Source organism: Saccopteryx leptura, chromosome 11, assembly GCF_036850995.1.
Source record: "Saccopteryx leptura isolate mSacLep1 chromosome 11, mSacLep1_pri_phased_curated, whole genome shotgun sequence".
NCBI classification, from domain to species: domain Eukaryota; kingdom Metazoa; phylum Chordata; class Mammalia; order Chiroptera; family Emballonuridae; genus Saccopteryx; species Saccopteryx leptura.
This window is the reverse complement of record NC_089513.1, coordinates 3,499,189-3,520,520: the sequence shown is the minus strand read 5'-3', so window position 1 is coordinate 3,520,520 and position 21,332 is coordinate 3,499,189. Positions and strand designations below refer to the sequence as shown.

The 21,332-nt window shown below is 50.4% G+C and overlaps 1 protein-coding gene across 1 annotated transcript in view; it reads left to right on the top strand.

The window, feature by feature from the left end:
• Positions 1 to 20,927, top strand: part of CNDP1 (carnosine dipeptidase 1) — a 30,655-nt gene extending 9,728 nt beyond the window's left edge. Inside the window, exons 2-12 of the mRNA XM_066353242.1 lie at positions 843 to 968; positions 3,405 to 3,554; positions 4,672 to 4,834; positions 5,897 to 5,985; positions 10,120 to 10,320; positions 11,622 to 11,706; positions 14,650 to 14,810; positions 16,180 to 16,344; positions 17,596 to 17,737; positions 19,367 to 19,514; positions 20,368 to 20,927. Of these exons, the coding sequence (XP_066209339.1) occupies positions 843 to 968; positions 3,405 to 3,554; positions 4,672 to 4,834; positions 5,897 to 5,985; positions 10,120 to 10,320; positions 11,622 to 11,706; positions 14,650 to 14,810; positions 16,180 to 16,344; positions 17,596 to 17,737; positions 19,367 to 19,514; positions 20,368 to 20,437 (1,500 nt within the window). The 3' untranslated portion in view covers positions 20,438 to 20,927. The remainder of the gene's footprint in view (positions 1 to 842; positions 969 to 3,404; positions 3,555 to 4,671; positions 4,835 to 5,896; positions 5,986 to 10,119; positions 10,321 to 11,621; positions 11,707 to 14,649; positions 14,811 to 16,179; positions 16,345 to 17,595; positions 17,738 to 19,366; positions 19,515 to 20,367) is intronic.
• Positions 20,928 to 21,332: the final 405 nt, after the last annotated feature.

Sequence of the window (21,332 nt, the reverse complement as noted above, 5' to 3'; positions counted from 1 at the left end):
ACAGTGTCTATTGAATAAATTATCTTAAGTCCCTTCCATGTTACTTATTACAGCATGGCTTGTGCATTTCTTTTTAGAGTACTCTAAAAAGCTTCAGGAGTATACTAACACTGCACTGGATTTAGACAGTCCTTCCAAAATATTTTTTTCTAATAAAGTGGTTGGTCACACATAAACTTTTTTTTAAAATTCTGTTACACTTCTGTCCCTGACAAATATTGCCCTTAACACCATTGTGTGTTGTGTTACAATGCTTCGGTTCTGTCTTACCACAATTCTTTTTGTTGTTGTTGTTGTTTGTATTTTTCTGAAGTGAGAAACGGGGAGGCAGACAGACTCCTACATACACCCGACCGGGATCCAGCATGCCCACTAGAGGGCGATGCCCATCTGGGGCATTGCTCTGTTGCAACTGGAGCCATTCTAGCACCTGAGACAGAGGTCATGAAGCCATCCTCAGTGCCTGGGCCAACTTTGCTCTAATGGAGCCTTGGCCACAGGAAGGGAAGAGAGAGATAGAAAGGAGAAGGGGAAGGGTGGAGAAGCAGATGGGTGCTTCTCCTGGTGCCCTGGCCAGGAATTGAACCTGGGACTTCCACATGCCAGGCCAATATTCTACTCCTGAGCCAGCTGGCCAGGGCACCACAATTCTTTAGCATTGAAAATGAAGCGCTCGAAGAAAGACAGTGCACAACATGGCTCTCCCACTCTGCTACCTTTAGTCACTCTGGCCTGAGTGTCCGGAGGTGGCTGGGTCGGAGAACAGCCAGTCCTGAAGCATCTTAGAGGTCGAAGTCCAAACCCTGTGCTTACTGTGATTCCTCCCTGTCGCTCGCTCCCAGGAGTCCTGTCTGTTCGCTCTCCTGCTGCTGCTGTTGGGAGGCATGGCCTCTCCGCCCGCACCGCCCGCCACGTTGCTCGAGAGGGCCTTCCGGTACATGGACCTCCATCAGGATGAGTTTGTGCAGGTGGGAGAAGCTCTGCTCGGCAGATTCGCGTGAGGGCCCGCTGGGTGTCTAGGTGAACGGCTCCAGGCTGGGAGATGTGGGGCTTTGTGTCTGACAACTTACTTCCATGTAAAATGCCTCTCACTCCTCATTGACTTAGATATAGTCCCTGTTTGTTACATTTAACTAAGGGCTCCCTCCTGCATGGGGTGCTCTTTACTTTCTGGCAAGTTTGACCCCAGGATGTCCGCTGAGCTGTGGCCAGTGGACTTCACTGAGCTCATGTTTACTCTGAACCATGTTCAGATCTCCCACGACCCCTCTGGGAGAGCGCTCACTGAATCTCTCTCCACACCAAACCCGGCTGGAGTCCATCTTCCCAGGACACCGTCCCAGAACCATACTTTCTGGCTGCCACAGCAGCTTTGGGTCCAGAGTTCTGCCAAGTTCAGTGTCACAGCTGCTTGTTTGCAGTGCATGTGCAATATCCTTTGCTTTGTGCCCATCTCACACATGGCATCTATGGGGTGGGAGTTGGGGAGGGGGGACCTGGGGAGGGAGGCAGGACAGGTAGTGGCAGGAAGGTGCTGGACCCAAAGTCTCCCCTGAAAGTCTCCTCCTTCCCCATCTCACTGTCCCCCTCTCAGGCCAGGCTACCACTATAGCCCCACCTCCCTGAGGTTCCACGAACTTTGAACTCCAAACCCCCATGTCATATCTGGCACATGTGTTCAGTATACAGTCATCTGATCAACCAGTAGAGGCTGGGACGATTACTGGGCATTTAGCTGGGAAAGCTCTGTGTTTTGTGCTAAAGCAAAGAGCTGAGTGTCCAGGCCGCTGTTCCTAGCTTTGACCTTCATGGACTCCCTCCTCACACAGGAATATTAACCTGATCTAATACCTTTTGCATTTTCAGAGCCTGAGTGGGGTCTCCGATGTAGGCTGGACTTAGGGGGGAAGCACGGGCGTGCAGATCCGGGCCTTTCCGCTAACACTGCCCTCTTTGCAACTTCATCAAATATCCCCAACCCTCTTAGGGGTCAGCTGGGAGCCCGTGTTCTGTACCTTCTAGTCTTTTCATGAAAACATAATCTTCTGTAAGGTTAAATAGACTTTATAGTAAAGACGAAAATGCTACAAGCAGAATAGAGATCAAACTAGAATACACTGGGGAGTCCAAGGTCGTTTACCATGTGTGGTGCCTGGTCAAACCTCTATCCCAGTAGAAGGTACCCAGGCACCGACACAGGCATGTGACTGGTGGCTATTAATAACTCCACGTGTGCCAGCATTGATCGAGTGCCCCTCAGCGCCAGGCACCGAGCCGAGTCTCACACGTTGGTCTCTCTTTAGTTCTCACTGAAAGGAAAACTTGTCTTCTGCTAATTCATTCACTTCTGTGCCCAGGAGAGCGGGTTTTCCTCACAACAAGCAGTTCAAGGATGTTTATGGAGGCTACGCCACAGGGGCACGGTCTCTCAGGAACTCAACATCCAGCCCTCTGTCCCCTCTGGAGGTCGGGGGCTTGTACTCACAGCTTGGCCTTCCCAGTGAGCGTGCCAGCCAGAGGCCCGCCCAGAGTGGCCCCGTGAGAACCCCCTGTGCAGCTGTCCCCCAGGAAATTCCAAGGCAGTTAGGAGCTCTGTGTAGGAACCGGAGGCAGAGAGCAGATATTAGAACGGAAGGTGATCCTGGCACCTTCTTCACTCAGGAAGTTGTGAAAGTTTTAGGAGCCCTGGTCAAGCACTGGGGCCCAGACCAAAGTAAATATTTCTTATTGTGTGTTGCAGCCTCCCACTCACGGAACCCGCCATGGGCCGTGGGAGGGCATCACTCTCCTTGTACAGATGAGAAAGCGGAGGCTAAGAAAGCTCGAGGGATATTCTCAAGATCATCCAGCTGTAATGGGCGGAGCCAGGGTTAGGAACTAAGGCTGTCTGCCTGCCCAGTCCCGAGGTTAAACCTTGGGTCAAACTGCCTACCAGATCCCAGAGGAGCAGGGAGGGGCTGGCCACACAATCTAAGTGCAGAGGGGGCTCAGGAGGGGCCCTGCAGCCCACTGAGACCTCCATGGGGTTGAGTCAGCATGATCTGTGAGGTCCCCCCCTCCAGGGGGACTTGTGGGAAACCAAGAGTCCTGGAGTGGGGTGGCCAGCCAGCCGCACTCCCTGCCAATAACCAGAAATGTGGGGTTGGTACCTGCCCTTCTTGGTAGACCCACAGGAGCACAAACCCAGGTTTCCCGGAAGCAACCTCCCACCTAACCCACCCTGTCTCATTCTTCCTCCACCCAGCTGGCCCTGGCCTCTGTGTCCCCCTGACACCTCAGCGTGTCCCCGTAGCCTCTGACTATTCTGGTTTGCCAGCTCAGCCCTCTGGGCAAACAAAGGGCACCGAGGGTTCTGTGCCTCCCATCCTGGTGTCATGCTAATCACCCTGTCACTTTGCCCACAGACACTTAAGGAGTGGGTGGCCATCGAGAGTGACTCCATTCAACCCGTGCCCCGCCTCAGACAAGAGCTCTTCAGAATGATGGCCCTGACCGCAGACGAGCTCCGGCGCCTGGGGGCCAGCGTGGACCTCGTGGACTCGGGCTTCCAGCAGGTGCCGGGGCATCTCCTCCCTCCCCTCAGCGAGCTGCCACCACCCTGTGGATCAGCTATGCCTTCCCCTGCTGGTGGTGGGGCAGGGTCTTCCCTGATCCTCAACAGAACACCCCGATGAAAAATCTCGGTTCTACTTGACCAGGCAGTGGCGCAGTGGATAGAGCATCGGACTGGGATGCGGAAGGACCCAGGTTCGAGACCCCGAGGTCGCCAGCTTGAGCGCGGGCTCATCTGGTTTGAGCAAAAGCTCACCAGCTTGAGTCCAAGGTCGCTGGCTTGAGCAAGGGGTTACTGGGTCTGCTGAAGGCCCGCGGTCAAGGCACATATGAGAAAGCAATCAATGAACAACTAAGGTGTCGCAACGAAAAACTGATGATTGGTGCTTCTCATCTCTCTCCGTTTCTGTCTGTCCCTATCTATCCCTCTCTCTGACTCTGTCTGTCTCTGTAAAAAAAAAAAAAAAAAAAAAAGAAAGAAAGAAAAGAAATTCTCAGTTCCCAGGAAGGAGGAAGAATCCCTCCTCCTCCCCATGAGGCTGTCGTGATGATTTCTCCTCGTGTCAGGACTCGGGGTGGTGGGTGGTGTGGGGGAGGTGAGCGAAGATCAGCTTACTGTGGAAAGGGCCTCCGTGCTGTTCACGCCCAGCCCTGGACCTTCAGATGTCTCCCCACCCATCTCCTCCCTGAAGTTCCGGTACAGCTTTCTCCAAGGATCCAGCCTCTCCTCAGACTCGCTGTCTGTTCCTTCCCCTTGGTCACCATGGCGACCTCAGATCTGAGTGCCCAGTGCACTGGTTTAGCACTGAACAATTTGTTTACCGACCGTGTCCACCCAGGTGCAGTGGGTGGAGTCTGATTTCCTGCTGAAGAGCGCGTTCAGTTCGGTTGACTGTCAGTGTGCATCTCAGGAAGTGCTTTTCAGAACGATGTTCCATGTTTGGTTTAAAAGTGGCTCGTGGTGCCCATCTCAGAGTTGGATCAAGGATGACTAGAAAGTGATGTGGGCTCTACAAGGACCCAGGGGTAGAAACAGGACTCCTCATGTCATGACTTTGAATTTTCTGGAAGAACTAAACAGCATTTATTAAAAAAATGTGACCCATTTTCCTTCTGCAGCTTCCTGACGGTCAGACTCTCCCAATACCTCCCATTGTGCTGGCCGAGCTGGGGAACAAGCCACAGAAGACCACCGTGTGCTTCTACGGCCATGTGGATGTGCAGCCCGCGGTGCGGGCCGACGGGTGGCTCACGGATCCTTACACGCTGACGGAAGTGGACGGTCAGTGAGACACGGACCCACGGAGCTGGTGCTTCTGTGGTTGGGGACTTGCTCACAGGGCTTGAGGACTCACGGTGTGCCTCCTGTCCCTGGCTCCAGGTCTTCACCTGTTGTTGTTCAGAACGAAACAAAGGCCAGTCTGGTGGTGGACAAGGTGGTCCAATGGGGCCAATCTTCTTTCATTCGTGAAAGAAACTACAAACCTTCATGCCCCTGGGCAAATTAACTCCACAGGATGGAGTCCTTGGGTCGTGAGGAAAATAGTTGTCTATGCCACACATTTTCTTTCTAAAAAATACCAAATGTAATTTCCCTCATAAAGAAAAGAAGAAGAAAGGTACCTGTAGAATCTCAGAAGGAGAGGCTGTGTTACATGTTGTCCTGTACCAGATCCTCAGGTCCTTTGCAGTGAACTTGGGTGGAATAGCTGATTATTATTCAGCTATTTCAAATGAGCTTACATTTTCTGAGCAGCTGAGGGCCCAACCGTTTGCACACAAGAGGTCATACTTGGCAATGTCAGACATAGATCTGTGCCTGGAAACAGAAAGCACTGTTACAGTAGTGACCCATCAAACGCCTTTCTTTTTAACTCACTCACCTGGGCAGAGCTCCCTGGGCTTTTCTGAAAACCCCCTGGCCGGTTGGCTCAGCAGTAGAGCATCAGCCTGGCATGCGGGGGACCCAGGTTTGATTCCCGGCCAGGGCACATAGGAGAAGCGCCCATCTGCTTCTCCACTCCCCCCCCCCTTCCTCTCTGTCTCTCTCTTCCCCTCCCGCAGCCAAGGCTCCATTGGAGCAAAGATGGCCCGGGCGCTGGGGATGGCTCCTTGGCCTCTGCCCCAGGCGCTAGAGTGGCTCTGGTTGCGGCAGAGCGACCCCTCGGAGGGGCAGAGCATCACCCCATGGTGGGCAGAGCATCGCCCCTGGTGGGCGTGCCGGGTGGATCCCGGTCGGGCGCATGCGGGAGTCTGACTGTCTCTCCCCGTTTCCAGCTTCAGAAAAATACAAAAACAAAACAAAACAAAAAAAAACCTCTACCCTCCTCCTCCATTTTTCAAGGGAAACTTTATGGACGAGGAGCAACAGACAACAAAGGTCCTGTGTTGGCATGGATTAATGCCGTGAGGACGTTCCGAGCCCTGAAGGAGGTAGGTAAACAGTGGTGTTTGGGAGGGAGGATGGTGACGATGACAGTGATGATGATGAGGATGGTGGCGGCGTTGGCGGTGTATGTGAGTCGCTCACCGTGCCTCAAGCTTTCCACCGAAGTAAGTCTTTGACTCTTCCCAACAGTCTTGGGAATCGTGTGTTCTTACAATCACACCCATTTTACAGATGAGGAGAGTGAGGCTTGGGAAGATTAGGGATCATGCTCAAAGCCACCCAGCTGGTCTGGGGCAGATATGGTGACTTTAGCCTCTGCTGCTGACCACGTTGAAAACCAAAATGTAGAAACCACAGTGAGCCGGGGGCCAAGCTACTCTCTGCTAAGACTTGCCTTTTTTGTTTATTTGTTTAACCTTTACCATTTTTTTAGCTTGTCTTTTTAATCTTCCCTTCTGTCTTATCACAGAGTTTGATTTTGTTAATAGAGATGGACATACACTTAAAAATGATATGTTAGCTACTTTATTAATTACCAAGATAGAGATCTCTGGTGTGTGACATGCTGTCTGAATTTCTAGGTGCCTTTCCATTCTTGTGAAATGTAGTTTTCGGTAGGTGTGCCGTAACGGGTCTTAGAAAGGCAGGGATGCTGTGAGGAGGGACTCCCTCTGAGGCCGCCAGAGGACAGTGTTGGTGGCCAAGGCTTGGGTCTTCAGCTGTCCTGTGTGATGTTCTACAAGGACGGTTTCACCTCACACCACCCTTCCCTTCTTCTGACGCATGTGATCAGACTCCAGAAGGAGGAGTCTGTCTAGCTGTGCGGCCCTGGGCAGGGGACTAATTCTCTCTGTGCCTCAGATCCTGTTCTGTAGAAATGAGGGTGTTGGCCCTGGCCATTGGCTCAGTGGTAAAGCGTCAGCCCAGTGTGTGGATGTCCTGGGTTTGATTCCTGGTCAGGGCACACAGGATAAGCAGCCATCTGCTGCTTCTCACCCTTCTCTTTCCCTTCCCATCCCGCAGTGATGGCTTGATATGAGCAAGTTGGCCCTAGGCACTGAGGATGGCTCCATGGCCTCCACCTCAGGTACCAAAAATAGCTTGGTTGCTGAGCAATGGAGCCAGGGCCCCAGAAAGGCAGAGCATCGCTCCCAAGTGGGCTTGCTGGATGAATCCCACTCAGGGTGGAATTTATGTGGGATTCATGAATGCGAGAGTCTTTCTGTCTCTCCTCCTCTCACTGAATAAAAAAAGGAAAGAAAAAGAAATGAGGGCGTTGGTTTGGGTGACCGCTTGCTGATGCTGCATGTAGTTGAAAGCCGACTTCCATTTCATGCAGAAATAGCGCATCTCGTTAGTGATGCAATGGAGCCAGGGCCCCAGAAAGGCAGAGCATTCCTCTAGACAGGAAGAGCCTGGTGCTTGGCCCCCCTCCAAGGGTTTTGTGGGGCTAACCTGAAAAACAGACAGCCTGCCCACTTCTTCCTCGCATGGCTTCCTTGAATCAAGCGCCCTTGAACACTCAGACTTCGGGGACGAGGTTCGAGGCCGGGGTTCCTCTGTGCTGGTCTCTACTCAGCCTCTTGGGAGCAGTCCGGGCCCAGGCCCAAAGCTGAGAGCTTTGCTGGTGTTCCTCACTCCCAAATCCTGCCCTCAGGGCTGGGCCCAGCTTTAAGGTGTCTTGAAGAGATCTCATTGGGTGCCGGGGGGGGGGGGCTCCCCTTTCATGAGTTTATTTCCTCCTGCAACATTAGCAGAAGAGGGGGTTTAACTGCTCTCAACTCAGCGGCTTTTTCTTGCTGAGAAAGACAGGCGACGAGGTCGGGACAGTGTTCTGGTGGGTCCTCTGCTGTACCGTGGTCTTCCGATTCCTGGTGCTCGCACTGAGTGAGCCCTGACGTGTCAGGCGGACTTGGTCTTACTCCTTCTTTTTCTTCCTTTCTCTCTGTCTTTAATTCTCTCCCTAGACTTTCCCTGTCTCTGATTCCTCCCTCCCTTCTATTCTCCCCTTCTTTCTTTTTTTCCCCTTTATTTCTTAACAGAAGAAGAGCAATATTTATAAGAAAATTCCTATAGCCCTGGCTGGATAGCTTGGTTGCTTAAAGCAGTGGTCCCCAACCTCCAGGCCATGGACCAGTACTGGTCCATGGGCCATTTGGTACCAGTCCGCAGAGAAAGAATAAATAATTTACATTATTTCCATTTTATTTATATTTAAGTCTGAACGATGTTTTATTTTTAAAAAATGACCAGATTCCCTCTGTTATATCCATCTAAAACTCACTCTTGACGCTTGTCTCGGTCACGTGATACACTTATCCGTCCCACCCTAAAGGCCAGTCCATGAAAATATTTTCTGACATTAAACCGGTCCGTGGCCCAAAAAAGGTTGGGGACCACTGGCTTAAAGCATCGTTCCAAAGTTCAGAGGTTGCCTGTTCGATCCCCGGTCAGGGCACATGCAGGAATAGACTGACGTTCTTGTCTCTCTCTCTCTTGCTAAAATAAATAATTTTTAAATTTTTTTTTAGAGAAGAGAAGTACTAAATATAAAGGCCAAAATCTGCTTTGCTTTTAAATTTCAACTCTGCAACTTACATGATTACAAACAGAACATAAGAAATACTTTCACGGCCCTTGCACAAGTCAGTTACTTCTCTGTAAGCATCTCTGTCCTCAGCTGTGAGCTGGGAAGGCTCATTCTACCTCAGGCACCGAGTGGATTGAATGCAGTAACACAGTCAGAGTGCTCCGGGGCCTTGGACACCGAATGGATTAAATAAAGTAACACACACACAAAAAATAAATAAAATAAAATAAAGTGATACAGTCGGGACACTCCGGGGCCTTTGATGTAGGTGCCGTGAGCGCTGGTCCCTTCTTCCCTGCGCCCTGCCGCCTCCTGCCCTCCCAGTCTCCCTTCCTGTCTCGGGCACAGATCACTAAATGTGCGTCATCCAACCCGATTGTCACACCAAGAGCCAGAGCAGGTATCAGTGTCCACATGGCACAGAGACAGGTGAGCTGCCCAGTGGTAAGATGGCTTGTCCAGGTCCCTTGGGTGACAAGGGACAGGGCAGAGACCAAAACCCAGGCCTGCCTGCTGGTCTGTCATCCTCCTCCAACACTTTGTAGCCATCGGTGTGTATTTTATTAATCCCATTTTATTAAGCCAGAAAACTCTCGAGTATTAAGACTTCCAAACTGTGGCGTGCCTCCCTAAGACACGGAGCAATGCACGCAAGCGATACATTTGAACACATCTTTATTCCCACACGCCCTTCACCGACGGAATGACCGAAGGTCGCACTTTCTATTACATAATCTCCTGCTCATCCTGCCTTTGTTAATCTTTGGCGAGTGGATCCCTCTCATTAGAACTAATTAGTATGTTTGTGCCGTCACTTGTCTGCACAGAATCACGTTTAGAGTCTCCTATGTGCGCCGTCTGCTTGGGGAGGAGACTTTGACCTCTCCTCGTCATGTGGCTCTCAGAGATAGGAGGTTATAAATTATAGAGACACAATAAGATCAAAACCAAATGAGGGGAAAAGGCACGTTGTAAAAATCTTAAAAGGTGCTGTGCCGTGCCCTCCTATTAACTGGAGAAAAACTCAAGTTTCATCCTGCTGCATGATCAAAGCCCCTGAATAAGTTAAAAGGCAGGTTGAACTCCTCGTTGAAAAATAACAGATACTTAAAATAAAAATTACCCTGAGGCTTAAACATTAGACAGTCTTACCAAGGAAAGAATCCTCATTTATCATGCTCAGAATTATGAGGACAGAAAAGAGATGTATAATTGAGTCACTTTTCCTGAGGATTTTCTTTTGGGGAGAAGGAAGACAGTGCGTCTGTCCCCACAGAACGTTGTGGTGTGCCTGTTCCCTTTTTTAGGAATTCCTTCCCCAAACCCGTTATCAGCATTAAATTGGTAGGTCACGCTGGAATGTATACAGTTCAAGGCGTTACCTTGAATTCCCCTTCACAGCCTTCATGAAAGCTCCTCCCTGAACAGAGACGTTGGGAATGTGAGTAGTCCACACCCCGCGCGCATGTGATAATTTACTGGATTTTTTTGTGAAATAGACACAAATCCTGGACCTTGAGAGGTGAGTGGGAGAGCTGCACCCCATTCTGACGGGCCGGTGTGTTCCCTCGTGACCTTGTTCATTCAGGATCTCCCCGTGAACGTCAAGTTCGTCATCGAAGGGATGGAAGAAGCTGGTTCTGTGGCCCTGGAGGAACTCATCAGGAGAGAAAAGGACCGGTTCTTTTCTGGGGTGGACTACATCATCATTTCAGACAACCTGTGGCTCAGCCAGAGGAGGCCAGCACTCGTTTACGGAACACGAGGCAACAGCTATTTCACCGTGGAGGTATCCACCGACCCCACTTGGCAGCGGCAGTGCAGGCAGGGGGCCCCCCTGGGGCTGTAGAGGGGCTGAGACAAAGCCCTTGTGAGAGCAGAGTTCTCCCTGGGTGCAAGCCTGAGGGACCAGGTAGGTCTTAGGATGTGGAAGGTCATGAAGCCCCCCACACTGTGAGTGGATGTGCTTTGTGCATTTTTCTGCAGGCAGAGTTCAGAGGGCTTGTGACTCGCAAGCTAAGAGGTTTAGGAACTACAGCTCTGGAATCTGAGGGCAGGAGCTGCAGCCCCGGGTAGGGAGCCACCTATGAGTGCTGGGGTGCTGTGTCCGGACGAGCCCTGAGCCACAGTGCCTGCTGCATGCCTGGGATGGGCGACGAGGGGGCCAGCCTTGCCCAGCCTGCAGCCCAGTTCTGGCTCAATGATGTCCGGACAGCCCGAGAGGCTCCTTCCCTCCGAAGTGAGCACAGTGACCCCCGCCTCTGTCCCCCAGGATTGTGATCACTGACTGTCACGTCTAGTCCGCTTCCTCCCCCTTTTCTACCAATGCAGACAGACTGCGACTGACAGGATGCAGATTCAGAGCGGGAAGTCCCTCCTGGGAAGTCGTGGGCTCTTCAGCCACTTTGGTCTGTTCTCTCACACAGCAGTGTGCGCACTAACTATCCGTGCCCTGCGGGAAGCCTGTGGGAGAGGACAGAGGTAGCTCTCTGTGTCCCCGGGCACTGGGGGAGCAGTGTGCCTTCTGTTGGGCAGACGGACTGTCTGCCGCTGAGTCTCGGGTGGGAGCGGGGTTTGGGAGTACAAGGCCCTGCTCCCCAGGGTGTCCGGCCCTGGGACACAGACACTGCAAGATAGAATGAGGGCGTGAGAGGGGGAAGGGAGCTGCCACGGTCCTTATAGAAACATTGCTCAGGAAACTTGTTCGTGCAAAGGAGGACGAGATGGGACCGTAGTATCAAGAGTCCTGATAAGGGCATTGGTGAGCCCTGAGGGGGTGGCAGGGAAGCCCCGCGGGAGGAGGGTTGAGAACAAGAGCTCAGGGAGCAGACAGGGTGAGACCCTCCGCCTCCCGGCAGGGGTTAAGGGCAGCTGCCCACCTCAGGTGGACTCGGAGAGGTGACAGTGCCCTCCCTGGGGTTGGGCTCCATCTTCTGTTGAGTAGACATGGATGCTCCAAGTCACGTGACTGGACAGTAGGAGAAATGATGTCAGGGGACTCCCCTGAGTCCCAAGAGTCACTGCTGGGGGGTGTGTCCCACCATGTGAGAGATGGTTAGCCTCTGTCTTCCCTTTTTGCCTGTCTTCCAGGTGAAATGCAGAGGTCAGGATTTTCACTCAGGAACCTTCGGTGGCATCCTCAATGAGCCCATGGCCGACCTGGTCGCCCTTCTTGGTAATGTCTTATCTCACATCACTTTGTAAACATCAAGCGACCCACTGAAATATAGTTCCATGGGCCCAGGGTGTCTCTCCTCCCTGGGCTTCTATGCCAGCTCTGAATAAAGGCGGAGAAGAAGGGACGGAGAAGAAGGGAGCCACATTCTCAGTGTCCCACCTCGGCTAAGTGTTCCTCGGACTGCCTGGGTCCTTGTTAATTCTTCCTGTGGACTGAAACTCTTGCCGGATTTGCTCCCTTTTATTTTACTGGGCACCGTGACACACCTGGCCATGCTCAAGGACAGTAGCCTAGCATCAAGAGACTTCCAGAGAGGGACCCAGAGATGGGACCAGGTATATGGGCCCCATGTGGCTTCCTTTCCCCCATTGCTATGGCCCCAAGTGTAACGTAGACTCCAGTGAGCTTGCTCATTGCCCCTGCTCTGACCTCCTGTAGGGGGTCTGGTGGACACAGCAGAAGTTAGGGGTGTGTGTGTGTGTGTGTGTGAGTGTGTGTGTGTGTGTTTCTGGATACCTCGCCAGCTCACCTTGATCCACCCTCTGGTTCTTGCCTACATCATGACTGCCCAGCAGCTGGAGTGGCATCTTGGGAATGAAGGAATATTTGTGATCTGGGTTCAGAGGCCTCTCTTACAGGGACCCTTCCTCAGTCCTAGCCGGGACGCTGCACTTTTATATTTCCCTCTCAGTGTTCTTTTTAAAAACAGGTTTCCAGGTTATGTAAGCTTCAGACTCCACAATACCCAGGTCTATCTCACCTGGCACAAAGGGCACCTTTAGACAATTATACAGCATGCTTGACAATTGAAGATGGAGTACAACAAGCCGTTTCCCTTTTAAGTGTTTAAATTGTTTCCAGGAGGCTTCAGAAAGCATGCAACTTAATATATGTGGGGGTGGGGAGTGGTGAGGGGAAGGCCAATTCTCTATTTCCTAGAACATAGTTTTCCCCCCCAGGAACGGCATCTTCCTAGTTTTACGATGCAGTGCCCCTCCCCCCAAGCATGGTGGCTCCTTCCTGTCTCTCTAGACTCCATGGTTTCACCCAGGTGTAGAGTTCCACTCCGCCCCACAAACGTATATTGCTGTGCCTGGAAAAGTCAGGTCAGGATCACGAATGGAGTGAAAAGCACAGGGTTTCACTTTCTTTAATTTTGAAACAGATCAAATAATCCATAACCGAGTGGTACTGGATTGCGCCCACTGTATGGTTTTCACCGCTTTGTGCAGAAGGAGGTATGGCGGGAGGCTTGATGAGCACTGATGTGTTACACCTAGTTGTTGGGCACCTGGTATGTTCCCGGCACCGGATGAATGCTGGGATGCAACAATACATAAGACCCAGCCTTCCACCAATGAGGGGACCGCCTCTGACCACACAAGGCTAAATAACCAGTGTGACCCCCCAGGAGTGGACCAACAGGTGGCTTGGCTCTGTGTAGACATAATTAAATCCAAGGAACCACCCCCTTACAAAACTCCCCATGGACGGTGGTAGTGTGACATGGAGTGGGGTCCCCACGCTTGGAGAGGATCAGAGAAAGCCCGGGTTGAGGGTTGAGGGTGTCAAGCAGCACAGTGTGAAGGGAAGATGTCACTGTTTTCAACCGCAACCTCCCTAGCTCCGTCCTGGTCCCCCTGGGACTTCCCCTACATTCATGTCACTGCACCTGCAGACAGTCCGGCTGACCGCTGACAGCCATCCGCCATCCTGAGTTATGGAATTTCCCTCACTGAGCCCAATAAAATATGTTGTATATTAAGCTAATGAGACAAACCCAGTAGTATAATTGAAGTAAAAAAAAAAAGAAAACAAGTTGGGCGCGAGGGGGTGGGACAGGCTGTCGGTGATTGGCAGCCCACCCTCTGTCACCCTTGCCTAAATCAGAACACAACACAAACCCAGCACCAACGTTGGAATCACTCAGTTCCCCTTTAGTGCATGTCCTCAGGTTTCTGCTGACATTCTTGTGCACAAGGACAGAGCTGCATAGAGTCACAGGTCTTTCTCCACCATGTACTTAGGAATCGCTGACTTTAATAGAGTCTTCACAGTAATTTTCTGACATTGTCAGGTTGTGCTCACGTTAAGAATGCGGAGCATGTTTTTATGAAGTGTCTTTCCTTGAACAACAGCCCCCAAATGGAGTGAGGATGGATTCAGCTACCTTACTTGTATGTTTGTCTCCAATGAGTACTTTCCCAAGATAGTGAGCAGCATTTACTCAATCTCGAACCAGCTTCTTGTATAGCTCTTTGATGATTTCTCCCATTCCGAGTAATCCCCAAAGTCTTTCACGAATAACAGACTAGTCGACCTTCTTCCTGCCAGTCACTGCAGAGGCTCTTGTGGTCATAATGCCTATCTCATCTCACAAACTGGACCCCAGTGATGCTTTTGATTAATGATGAGTATTTATTATATCATTATGGTGTGCAGGGGGAGAGAATTTGAGAAGGAACGATGATTTTCAGTTTCTCAGGTATGTGTGTATAGATAGATAGATACACATATCCACACACATATATATTTAAAAATTTTTATAATGAACACATTACTTTTTATCTCAGGATAAGATAAAACTCTTAAACAGTTTTTGATGTGTCTGCTATAAAAGGCAGAGTTGGGACCTTGAATGCAATGCAGGTGAATGATTCCGGATTTGATTTATTGTGAATACCTATTTTCTCCCTTCCACCGACAAGATGGATGGTGAAACGGGTCTAACACAGGCCAAGCCCACCTGGTGAGCGGCTCCTTCCCCTGATGAGGCCGACCTCTGGGGTGTGAGTTGCGGTCAGTGGCTCTGCCACGGCCACCAGAGCTGGTCTCAGGCCTCCTGCCACCCCAGAGAGTCTCCCATGGTCCCGCTCCAGGGCGGGACATCAGCACATATGCCATATGTATCTGCCTTTGTTTCTCATGTGTGTCTTGTAGGTAGCCTCGTAGACTCGTCGGGTCACATTCTGATCCCTGGAATCTACAACCATGTGGCTCCTGTCACGGAAGAGGAAATGAAGATGTACTGGGCCATTGACCTGGACCTAGAGGAATACCGGACTAGCAGTCAGGTTAAGAAGTTTCTGTTTGACACCAAGGTATGGCCACGAGTGGGCAGATAATCTGAAAGGAATGACAACATGAAGTGACACTTTTCCCCCCAGTGCCTGATTTTCTGTGTGCTGCTAATCTCCACATCTTAGAACTGAGACCAGCTGTTCATTCAGAGGCCAATTCTCACTCTTACGGCCACCTCTCTGAGGTCTAGACTAAGCAGACTTTTCTCTAGGCCTGCATCCACAGGGTACTCGCTCACCCCACAGCCCTGCCAATCCTACTCAGTTCATTAGACTCAGTCCCATGCCAGCTGGGCTTCCTGTCTGTTTGAAGAGTGAGAAGACTGCAAATATTCCAGCTCTATAGCCCCTAATCATTCTTTTTTTTTTTTAAGTGAGAGGAGGAAAGGCAGAGAGACAGGGTCCTGCATGTGCCCCAACCAGGATCCACCTGGCAAGCCCCTTACCAGGAGATGCTCTTCCCATCTTGGGCCACTGCTCAATAACTGAGTTATTTTTAGTGCCTGAGGCCAGAGGCTCCACAGAACCATCCTAACTCCCTGGGGCTAATGTGCTCAAACCAATTGAGCCATGGATGTGGGAGGGGGAGAGAGAGAGAGAGAGAGAGAGAGAGAGAGAGAGAGAGAGAGATATGAGGGGGAAGGGAAGTGGGGGAGAAACAGACATCCACATGCCACATGCCAGGCCGATGCTCTACCTCTGAGCCCACCTTTTCTAGACAGAACCACAACATTTAGGGCTACTCTGAATTGCTGTATTGCTGCCTTGAGGTAGTGAGTTAACCCAGAGCTGAGGGTGTTGTTAATGGCAAACTCAGATCTTCCCCTTTTCCCTTCTGGGTCGCCTCCTCTTTGGTACCGGCTGTGGTATCTGGGCACAGCTGCTGCTTCCTGGGGAAATGCCAGAAGAGGGAGGGTCACGGTGATCAGAGGGTGAGGGTTTACTATGCTGGAGTCTCTGTTTCCTCAGACGAGCTCTGGGGGGGCCTGTCTCTAGAAAGAGAACTGGCTCCAATGTCTGCAGCGTCCTCTGCTGCCTTCTGCAAAGTAAAATGCATCTGGCACGCAAGCCATCACCGTGATGCTTGGGGATGGAAATGTGTCCTTGCCCTTGAGTTTCTGAAAGGGCCTCTTCACTCTCCATTCGGTGGAAACTTCAGACTCGGGTGACGAGGAGCTATCCACGGGTGTGGCCGGGGTAGGGGCCAGCGGCACAGGCCCTCACGTCCTGAGGAGAAACTTGTATTGTTAGTCCAGATACAGCTAAGCAGGGGGATATTAACTTGTCATGGACAGCGCCCAGGTACAGAAACTGCAATGTCAGCAATCCAACTGGACTAGCTTTAATCGCTCATTATTGTATGTAATAAAATCACTTTATTTCCATTCAGGAGGAAATTCTGATGCACCTGTGGAGATATCCATCTCTCTCCATTCACGGGGTTGAGGGCGCATTCAATGAGCCTGGGACCAAAACAGTCATCCCTGGCCGGGTTGTGGGGAAGTTCTCTATCCGTCTAGTCCCTCACATGAACAGCTCCATGGTGGAACAACAGGTAACCGACCAGCCTCATTTCGCTGGGCAGCACCTCCCTGAGAGCCGCGGACCCCAGTTTAGTGAGCACCCCCCTTCCTGGCATTGAGGGACCATATTCCCCCCCAATACAATAGGAACTAGAGCAAATGCCAAACATCCAATACCGTTTTTGTTCAGTAAAAGCCTCTTTCCTCGATTCTATGCAGTTATAGTAGTCAGATAGATAACCGTTTGGAGTTGCAGTGATGGAAAAAATTTACACATTAAATGGCAAGATTGGTTTTAGGCACAGCTGAAGAAGCTAGCTGCCCTCGGCTGGACTGAGCCGGGAACCCTCCAGGGCCGATGGTCGTTTGCCCCTATGTCTGAAAGGCATGCTCTGACAAGAGCCGTTCCAATGAAAATGTTACCTGGAAGGAGTTATGGGTCTAAACCATTTACTTGTCATCAGTTTACCTCAAGTTCAACAGTTAACTCTGAGCAAATGAGCTTAAGAAATACCTCATCCCAGCCCTCTCTACCCCACTGTCCTCTGTCAGTGTCTTCTAAGAGATAATGACATTCTAAATGCCCTCCCCCATTTTCTCTTTCCACCCCTCCCCCCACTTCTCACAACACCCTCCCCCCAGGGCCTAGCCTTGTCCATCCTGCTCAGAGCTCCGGCTCAGGCACCTAGAACAGTTCTTGCCACAGGACGTGTGTCCCATAAGCATTTGTTGAAGGGATGAATGGGATGAAATATCTCAGAGTACGGCGTTTTTCATGAGGGGATTCCCACAGTGGCAGCTGGAACAGAGGAGCCAGAGGCAAACAGAGGAGCTGGCCTTCTCCCAGCTCCATGTGGGGCTGCTCCTAGGACGTCCCTGAAGGGCCCACAGGTCCAAACAAAGGCGTGTTCCAGTTGAGAAATGATGCTTGCGCTGTGTTTCTGATCACTCAACATTCCTAATATTCCTAGTATTCCTGTGATCCATAATCACATCCAAGTGATTAGCCAATTCCTAACAAGCATACAATAGCAGACACTGTGGTCAGGATGCAGGGTGGGGGCTGAAGCTGGGGACTAGAGGGGGGGTGAGAGCAAGTGTTTCTCCCACCGGGGGACCCTGCTTGCTGCATGTTGTCGTCCCTCTGGCAGAACCGAGGTCAGATCATAGCCCTTGCATTTGTTGGGCGGGGGTTTCAATGATTCCTGATGGAAGACTGTATTCATGGTCTGAGGGAGTAACTCAAATATTTCTCTTACAATTGAAAATGTGACTTTTTTCAGGTGAGGCAGCATCTTGAGTACATATTCGCCAAGAGAAATAGTTCCAACCAGATGGCCGTCTCTATGGTGCTGGGACTACACCCCTGGGTTGCAAACATTAAAGATACTCAGTATCTTGCAGCTAAAAGAGCCATCAAAACAGGTTGGACTTCAGATATTTTGAGTTGCCACTTGGCAGTGGGACCAACGGCTGGGGCCGGGAGGCAGTGGTTAAAGCAGACACATTTAAAACTTGGGTAAAACTGCCCTTTTCATATAGGCCAACTGCTGAGAGGGACCCTCTCATGCATGTGGTCTCTCTCTTTCAAAATATCTCACACTGCACTCCCTCTTCTTGTGATGGCGGGAGTAATAAGATGCCTACATGATGAGAGGAAGTGAAGGGAATGATCTGGACATTGTTTACTTCTGGGACTTTCCATTTCATATCCTCAGACTGCGGTTGATTGTGGGCCACCGAGACCATGGGACGTGAGACCACTGATGAGGAGGGATGACTGTGTTACAGATGAGGCCTTGGGCCACACCCAGAGCTGGAATTTGAGGTCCAGACCTGCTGGGAAGTCGAACTCTCTGTGGGGGTTCTCCATCCAGGGGACACGGGCATGAAAAATGAGACGACATGTCCAAGACTTGGGTCACACTTCTCTAGGACACCATTCCCAGTGCCGGCAAGGGTAGCAGTAGTTTACCAGTAAAGCCTGGGGGTGAGGATGAGTTAGGCAGGTAAATGTGAGGCCAGCTGTGTGATTGAACTGTCAATGTCAACGATAAAGACCTAAAATACACTGGCAGGAACACTTGGGTCCCCTGTGGCCCATTGGTGTGCTAACGAATCAAGTCTGTGGCCATCACTCACATTCATACCTTGCTCTGTGGATAAAGACCATGGGGCATATTCTCATTTCTTTCTTCCTTTTATTTTTTCCCCCCATCCATCACTGGCCTGAAAGGTTTGAAATCATCTCTTTCTAGATCCTAGGATGTTCATTAAACTATTTCATGGGACGCATTGAAATCGGAGTATGAACATTGAGACAGTCAGATGATAGTTAATTATAGCAATTTATACATATATTGGTTACAAAAAACAAAAACAAAAAGCCTAAATCCCACTTTACTAATATTGAATTGATGAAACCACCACCAAAGTATGGACATCACCTGTGGCACTCTTGCCAAAATGCATGATCCCTTCTCATTAGGAGAAAACAGACACACCCAAATGGAGGAACATTTTACAAAACAAATGCTCAGTGTTCTCCAAGAGGCTCAAGGTCATGAAAGACAAGGGAAGACTGGGAAACTCTCACAGAGGAGGAGACTGAGAAGCAATGACAAAAGGCAGTGTGGGATTCTGCCTTGGGTCCTGTTGTAGAAAAAGGGGAAGGGTCGTGGGATTCAAATGAGGTTGGAGTCTAGTTAATGATATTGTCCCAACTTCAATTTCCTAGTCTTGACAATTGTCCAATAGTTATATAAGATGATAATATTAGGAGTAGAGTAAGAAGTAAACCCTACTTTATTTTTTTGCAACTTCTCTGTAAGTGTGAAATTAGTTCAAAATAAACATTTTATTTAAAAATATTTTGAAAAGGAAGTCACTGTACAGAAGGCAACCACAGTTTTCTCCTGGACTCTACTGACTGTGGTAGAGCATACATTGCACAGCAGCAAGAAGCTGGCTTACCCAGGTATCAGAGGTGATGGGGATTGCTGAGTGTAGTCTTGTCCACACTTTATTCAGATGCCTTCTTTCCCCGTGTTTCAGTGTTTGGAACAGAGCCAGATATGATCCGGGATGGGTCAACCATACCCGTTGCCAAAATCTTCCAGGACGTCCTCCAGAAGAGTGTGCTGATGCTTCCGCTGGGCGCCATGGATGACGGAGAACACTCTCAGAATGAGAAGATCAACAGGTGGGTTCCCGTGGGGGCTCAGCCCTCACTGCCCAACCCCAGGCGAGCACACTGGTACCTTCCCAACATACTGTACCCTTTGGTTTGAATTTCTGTCCTCACATCTTCCTGTTTGACATTGTGTAAAGCCAGTAGCCACGGCCACCATCACAGCCGCCTGGCCAATGCAGGTTCTCATTTGATTCCGACAGACGATAATGAAACAACAGAGCCAAGAACTGGTGGGCCATTAGCTTTAATCCTAGCTTGCACCCGGCAGGCAAGAAATACACACAGTGGGAAAACACTTCCCTTTCCATTCAGGGCTCCCAAAGCCACTGACTTATCCGAGTTTTCTAGAATCAAAGGTTTGTACCTCACCAATCTTATTCACCTCTGTTCCCCATCTCCTTCTCTCTGCACAAACTCTGCACAAACTGGCTTCTCCTTCAGCACTCTGCCATCTTGGCTGCTTCTCCTCCCCTCCATGTGGCCTTTCTCTGCTCTTCTCTCTGATGCTAACCTCAGGAACTGAGAGAGAGCAAGCTCCCGGTCTGCCCCACTTTATAGTGCAGAAATCAAAACCTTTAATCCAATATACAAACAAGGACGTCTCTGATACAAAGTCACTTATCTGAGGCATAACGGGATTCCTCATGAGAGTGCACCATTCCCCATCATGCAACAGTCAAGGGTGTGGGGAAAGGCTTAGTTTTAGGCTATAATTACTTTGCCAGCTTACAGCTTGTCTCCCACACCAAAAGTAAGCAAACATATATGTCATATTTAAAAACTTATTTGACCAACACATTGCAGACTAGTTTTTCTCCATCATTTGCCTGGAAATAACAGTGTTCTTTACTTCTTTCATTAGGTGGAACTACATAGAGGGGTCCAAATTATTTGCTGCCTTTTTCCTGGAGATGGCTCAGCTGCATGAATGACAGGAACCTTCTAGCTCAGACAGAGCCCTTCCCCCAGGCCCCTGGGCAGGAATGGAACCTAGATATGCAGATAATTGTGGTCCAGAAAATAATGTTTTCCCTCCCGTTGAAAATATCTTTGGACATTGGGACCAATAACATAACACCTTAAAGGTTCAGACATTGGGAATGGTTTAATGTCCCTGTGGTATGCTTTTCTAATCTCACAGCTACCTTCACCCACGTGACCTCCCCACGTTCAGCTGCAGTAGTCCCAAGACTGGATTCATTCTGCCTTTCAAGCACAAGGACAATTCTCTGATTGGTCTCTCCCCTGACTGTGATTGGTGTACTCACCCCAGCTTGCTTTCTAGGCCCAGAAGTACTCGTGACACATCACTCCATCCAGTGGCTGTGGGTACTCACTCCACCCTTGCCTGCACCACCTCTTCCTTCTGTCTCATTAATAAAATTGCTAGTCTCCACTATGGACTCCTATGATTTCCTCATGGTTTTGTTTTTAAAGGAATTACCATGGGCCCTGGCCGGTTTGCTCAGTGGTACAGCGTTGGCCTGGCGTGCAGGAGTCCCGGGTTCGATTCCTGGCCAGGGCACACAGGAGAAGCGCCCATCTGCTTCTCTACGCCTCCCCCTCTCCTTCCTCTCTGTCTCTCTCTTCCTCTCCCGTAGCCAAGGCTCCATTGGAGCAAAGTTGGCCCGGGCGCTGGGGATGGCTCTATGGCCTCTGCCTCAGGCGCTAGAATGGCTCTGGTCGCAAAAGAGCAACGCCCCAGATGGGCAGAGCATCGCCCCCTGGTGGGCATGCCAGGTGGATCCCGGTCAGGTGCATGCAGTAGTCTGTCTGACTGCCTCCCTGTTTCCAACTTCAGAAAAAAAAAAAAAAAAAAAAAGGCGT